The sequence below is a fragment of the Microtus ochrogaster genome, chromosome 15 (genome assembly GCF_000317375.1).
Source record: "Microtus ochrogaster isolate Prairie Vole_2 chromosome 15, MicOch1.0, whole genome shotgun sequence".
NCBI lineage: Eukaryota > Metazoa > Chordata > Mammalia > Rodentia > Cricetidae > Microtus > Microtus ochrogaster.
In genome coordinates, this window is record NC_022017.1 from 20,081,197 (window position 1) to 20,088,010 (window position 6,814).

At 40.8% G+C, this 6,814-nt stretch overlaps 1 protein-coding gene across 1 annotated transcript in view; it reads left to right on the forward strand.

Moving 5' to 3' along the window:
• Positions 1-6,814, forward strand: part of Slc2a13 (solute carrier family 2 member 13) — a 297,270-nt gene that overhangs the window by 238,780 nt on the left and 51,676 nt on the right. The window contains exon 7 of the mRNA XM_005354317.3: positions 2,526-2,651. Within this exon, the coding sequence (XP_005354374.1) occupies positions 2,526-2,651 (126 nt within the window). The remainder of the gene's footprint in view (positions 1-2,525; positions 2,652-6,814) is intronic.

Sequence of the window (6,814 nt, forward strand, 5' to 3'; positions counted from 1 at the left end):
CTGAGTATAAACTGTTGTTTATCCGTTAGCAGTGCTTCTGTTACCTAGTCAGAGTCAGAGCTCAGCCCATACTGTCATTTATGAGATTGCCAGCAGCACTGCCATTTGGGTGCCTGTCTGGGACCTAACGGTACTGGGCTCCCCCATTGTAAGTGGAGAATTTAGAGTTCAGTTATGCATCTATCTCAGTTATGTTAAAACGGGTCCTTCCAGGTCACGTGCTCTTGGTGTATAACACTTAAAGTCTAGAATTTGGAACTTCTTCTTGGTCGCATTTTTTAAGGGGTAAGTAGGTTTCACACATAAAAGACAACTTGTGCTTGGCAAATTCCTACAGGCATGGACCTTGTGGTTCAGGGATGGATGTTTTGTGTAGGATACCTTATGTGAGGAATGGCCCCTTATAGCTAGCCTTTTCTTTAATGACATTCGTTAAAGTCACAGTCACGAGATATGTTCTTGGTAAAGGTCATTTAGCCAATTTCTAACGTATATAATGTTGATTGTTAATTGTAGAATGTCAAGTGGATGGTAGGCATGTTGTGGTATTTAGACTAATTTTTCCATAAATGATATATGTGATTAGAAAGCAAAGAAATCACGGTCAAGGATGACAGTGTGCTAGGGAACTCTGTCACCTCTAGAGGCCTGAAAGCTCCCCGTCAAGGCAGGGACTGGCAATATCCATTTTTGATATTTGCCTTCCTGTCATTGAGAGAGCCTGGGGCATCCACACAGAGTATCAAAAATGAACTGTCCACACTTTTTTTTTTAATGCAGGTTAACAGTTGTGCCTCCACATAAACTGTGAGCTGTGTTCTGAGGGAAGAGTATAGCCATTGCAGCTGTGTTAGTCATGGTGATGGCCAGAGTGTTCTCCTCCCCTCTGGACCAGATGCAATGCTCTGGTCCTCAGACTCTGGGAGCTCCTTCTTCTCAGAGCCTGGAGGGAAAACAAGAGGACAGGCCTGGCTTTGCTCCTGTCAGAGCTAAAAGCTGATGAGGTTCACACAGTAACCTCCAGTTTTCCTGTGACATAAGCAGGGAGAAAAGCCAGTGTCTTTTTCTTGCCTGTCTCAAAGGTAAACACCAGCAAAAGCCAGACCTTCAGTGAGTTCTTACAGATCTCCCCATGTTGTGTCTGTGAGTGAAGACTCATTTCAAATGAGGAAGGAGTTGGCAGCAGTACCCTACCTGAAAATAAACCTAACTTTTAAACAATATAGATGTCTTAACATTTTAGTTAAATAATCAAAGAACCCTTTTGACTTAGAGGATTATTGAGAAATCACATCCTTCATGCCTTCGGAGTCTGGTGTCTGTCAGATATCCTTTTCTGGCAGCCTCCTTCTCCCCCAATACTCCATAGCATGATTGCTTGTACAGAGTGAGAATTAGATATTTTGTGCCGATTGGTCTTTTAACAACAAAATAACCCATTCTCCCATTCTCTATATCTTTTTTCTTTACCTGGTAAATTTCTCTTATGACTTACTTCAGATATTATCTCTGAACTTATTTCCAGCTCTTGGAACCTCCTCTGCCTTTTAGGTAGGAAGCCAGCCCATTCCTCTCCTATGACTGTTGTCATGTACATAGGTCTTTTATCTGCCACAAATCAGAGTCTTGATTTATTCCTCTGTAATATGACCAGTGCCGCATGTGCCTAGAGTGTACACAAAGGACTATAGAGCTATAGGTCACAGGACAGGGTGCCCACAAGAAAACTCATTCCGCACCCATGCTGTCGGTTAAGGTTGAGAGACTCTGCCCACTTCAGACTTCTCTGCTGTTCAATAATACTGTTAAATGAGGAGTGGCTAATCAAATGCAGCTCTGTGATCTGGCCATAGATGTAATTTGCTCAGATTAGCCTTTCTTCCTATACTCATTAGTTTCCAGGTATAATCAGTGTGTACTTGGAACTCAGTATGTTAGTGTTAAGTGTACAAATCTCCACCAGGATGTTCATGATGGCTGGGTTTGGGGTATTTGTAATGCTGCTAAAGATTTACTTCAAAAATGGCCTGTCGTTGTTTTAAATATATGTGTTTGTGTATATATATATATACATATATATGTATATATATGCTTATGTATACATATATGTGGGAGAAGACATTTCCAGTTTTGAATAGATGGAGCATGAAGGAGGGAGACACTTATAAGAAACAAATGTTTTATTATAACTTAAGACTAATCGAGGCTGGATCCAGACAGACCAGTCTGTAACAGCCATCAGTGGTTGAGGAAAGCAATCTTTTTACTGCAGGTCTACCAGGCTTGTTCTGTGACCCCCCCCCCCCCACACACACACACCTTCCCTTAAATTTGCTTTAGTCTGCATGGAGAGATCCGTGGATGAAAGTGACCATCCAGCTATCTCCTGGACCTGGTCATACCATTTGGCTTGGCCAAAGCGAGTAAAACAGTATGAGCTGTGGGGGCGGCATCTGGAGTTGGGATGTCACAAGCAGCGGTTGACCAGGTCAGCGTGACTTTCACTGTTTTCTTTCATTTTTCAGTTACTGTAATGAGTGTATGCTGGACCCAGACTGCGGTTTCTGCTATAAGATGAACAATTCAGCTCTCATCGATTCCTCCTGTGTTCCAGTTAATAAAGCTTCTACAAATGAGGCAGCCTGGGGCAGGTATGTCATGCACTGCTTACCGTGAAAATGCCATTCAATTTCAAAATGAGGATTTTCACGAGCTTATACTCATTGTACAAGGAATGGACTTTGCTGTGATATTTTCGTGACAGTTTGGTTGCACTGACTACTACTTCATTCTCCTGCCCTCCTTTTCCCTCCAACCAGCCAAACGCTCGCCTTTCCCTAACAGTGTCTTCTAGTTTTGTATCTTTAAAAAAAAAAAATCAAGATTTCAGGCCTGAAGATGACTCATCAGGTAAAAGTGTTTGCTACTAAACCTCCCTGCCTACCTGAGCCAATCCCCAGGACCCACCGTACAAAGGAATGTGCACGCGCACACACACAAGTTATAAAAGTTAAAAACCCATATTCAGTGTACGAGAGAAGGCGTTATCCCAGTGAGCCTGGCTTCCAGCCTGCAGAGTGTCCGCTGTGCAGCAGGGCTGTTGCATGTGCTCTTCAGAAAAGGCTTTACTGCACACGCTAGGGATCCAAAAATACTGCATGTTTCAAAATGCAGAGGGAAGTTCTCAGGTCCCACATGCTCGGCAAATACTCTGCTATTAAACAGCTACCCCCACCCCAGCCACCAGGCTTCTGATCTTTGGCTGAAGCTGGTTTTCTGGCATCCACAGGGGGCAGTTCTTCCCACGCCACACTGTAATTTCCAAACTGCAATCTTCTGAACCCAATTGAAAAATGGCTGTAAAATGAAAATAAATCAACATCACTTTAAATTATTCCACGAAGCCATTTTCCCCCTGGAGTTTTTGTGACTCCGGAAAATTAACCAAAATCAGAAAAACGGTTGCTAACCATCAGTGTGTGGCCTGGATGAAAGCTCTCAGCATTTCTGTTTGGGACAGAGTACATTGGTTAATCATGAACACATAAATCATACTTATATACAATGAGTATTTCTCACACTTAAGAGCTAATATATCTAATATCCAGAATCTCAAAATATGGAAATGTATATAATATGACTTTAACCTCTTTTTCCATTTTAAATCCCCTTTAAAAATAGTCCCTCCCCTCCTCACTACCTTGACAAAGACAAGGAAACCTGCAAGCCATAGCTTGCATCTTCTGGAGGTAGAGCCTAGCATGCTAGAATCGGTTTTTAGGCTCCTGCCATTACTTATTTTACTAGGTAATTACTCAAAAAAAGTAGAGATAAACTTTATGTTAGGTATGTAAGACTCCAGACTACCTATGAAATACATTAATTACAAAGAAATAATGTGGAAAATGCAATCACTATTTAAACAAACACTTTTAAGAGAACGTCTCCCAGAGCACAGCAGTGTGCTAGTTCTTTGTGCCACAGGCCATGTTTCTCTGACACCAGCTTCGGTGTTAGCTCCCAGTCCCTTGCAGAGACAGAACACCGTGCCCAAAGGCAACTCTGGGGAAGAAAAAGTTTATTCTGGTTGATGGCTCAAATGCATGATGGTGAGGGGGATAGAGTAGTGGGGAAACTGAGAAGCCACACTTTTAATCACTCAGAAGAAGCAGAGAAAAAGTTATCAACTTGCAAGGCCACCCTTCAAGTTCCACAATGCCCCCCAAACTACCTGGAAACCAAGCATTGAAATACCTGCGCCTCTGGAGGACACTGCTCAGTCAAAGCACTGCGCTACTCTGTTGTTTCCATGAGTTCAGTTAGATGATTATATATTGTGGGTATATTCACTTAGAGCTTGAACTCATAGGATGTGTACTCACCCTTGGAGAAACAAAATAAGACTGACAATTAGCTGTATGAAATGATAAACATATTATACAATCCACAGAACTATAATAAACGCGTGAGAACTGGGGACATGGCTCAACTAATGAAACACTTGCTGCATAAACAGGATAACTAGACTCCAGATCCCCAGAACTAACGTAAACACTGGCTGGGAGGCCAGCCTAGAACCCCAATGCATGCAAGCACTAGGGGATTCCTAGGTCAAGTCTCCTTCGCAGACTAATTGAACTGGCCCTGCAAGCTCAACACTAGGCCTTGCCTGAGTCTATAGGTGGAAACTGATCTAGAAACACACCTGATATCAATCCACCTTTGATCTCCGTGTGCATGTGTACTTGTGCAACCTTGTACACGTGTGCCCCCATACACAAGCATACATACACACATGCATAGAGACGTCTGTACATATATATGAAAAATTAATTTAGAAATCTAAGTAGTGTATTGTCCCATGTTTTATGGTACTAACTTGTAATCTGCTGACATGGTTCAACTTAAAAGAAACAGGGTATGTTTTTATACTATACACAGAGCTGTACATATATGTGTGTGTGTGTGTGTGTGTGTGTGTGTGTGTCAAATGTGTAAATATCTACATGTTGCATGTATGCCATAACCCAGCAAATTTTGCATACAAAAAAGTTAAGAAACTAAAATTATATGTAACTAAATGTGTAAAACATGGTACAAAAACTTAATGTGTATGATCTGTTTGAAAGATAAGCTACTAAATAGAGTAGCAATAAAATCAAGCTAAGAAAGACAGGAGAGGGAAAATTTACAAAACTATGGTTTTGAAAAATCACAGAAAACAGGAAAATTAGACATCTATCTAAGTCTACTCACACTGATTAAAGACAAATGTATTTGGATTAAATTTTTAAAGATACATTCTATGTACCATTTATCAGCACTCCGGAGGCAGAGGCAGGCAGGTCTCTGTGTGTTCAAGTTCCAGGACAGGCTCCAAAGCTAGAGAGAAACCCTGCCTCAAAATAAACAAACACACACACACACACACACACACACACACACACACACAAAAGTTTGGAACTACAATAGAAAAAAAATTCCATGCTAAGTCAAGAAGATGAAACTAGCAGAAATTGGAGAATTTGGGAGTCTTACAAGTTTAATATAAGAATTAAATAGTGAACCTATCAAGTTCATTTATTTCAAGCCAACATGGAATGCCTACAAAAATGTGCTGTGTTTAATAAAAAAGATCAAATTTAACAAGTATATTAATATACACATTCAAATAAACTCTAAGTAAATCCAGATACTAGCATGTAGACATGTTTTATTACCAAAGTACAACAAAAAATCAGAGAGATATTTATCACCCTTTCTAATTTAGTTGGGAAACTAAAATATAAAATGAGTTCAGATTAAGAACAGATCTTATAAGCTGAAGAGATGGCTCAGAAGTTAAGAACGCCTGCTGCTCTTGCAAGGGATCAAAGTTCGGGTCCAATCCTGGCAGCTCACAGATGCCTGTAACTCCAGCTCCAGGGATCTGACAAGCTCTCCTGGCCTCTGTGGCCACCTGCACACATGTGATATACACACATACATGCGAATAAAAATATAGATCTTAAAACAAAATAAATGAAGGAAAATAAGAAATTGTGCAGCTAACTAGACTCAGCAAAGGCAGAACCAGCAGATACAGTAGGCCTGCATGTGGAGAGGAAAAGATGCAAGAAACAGAAGCAAGGAGAGAAATGTGAAACACAGGAAGGTGCATAAGTCAAGAACTGCCGAAATACAGAAAGGTCTGGATACATGGAGAAAATTCTAGGAGTACAGTCCTGGCTGGGATGAGAGACAAGACATAAGCTATATTTAGAATGAAAACACACACAACAGACAACAGGCAATTTGACACTCAAAGGAGGTCAATGAATAGTACACTCAGAGGTCTATAAATAAAGTTTTCTAGAAAAAGCAGAACTCTCTGGAACCAACTCGTGATATCTGTGAAGTGCAATTTCTTTTTGACAGGTGAGATTCCCAAATTGAAAGGTAAGTCCACCTCTTTGGGGACAGCTGCAGCTAAGCAGTGAGAATATACTGAAGAATATGATTGATGTCTTTCAATGATTCGAGGGCATCTGGTCCTCTTTGAGTCCTGCCCGTCACCTGTAGCCTGGGGGTAGCAGCTGTATGGAGCAGTGTGCTTCTTTAAGAGGTGTCTAAGCAATGGAAAGGGCATATTTTTTCCATGTTCATCTTTTCTCCTTTTATTTATTATATACCCACAAGCATATCAGAGCCATCTCCTCCTTGTTTCATTGACTTCTAAAAACTAATAACGAAATGGATATTTAATTCCTGTGATTAAAATCTTTGAACTGGGCTGAAAGCATGGTTGAATGACTGGGCATGATTAAACCCCTTG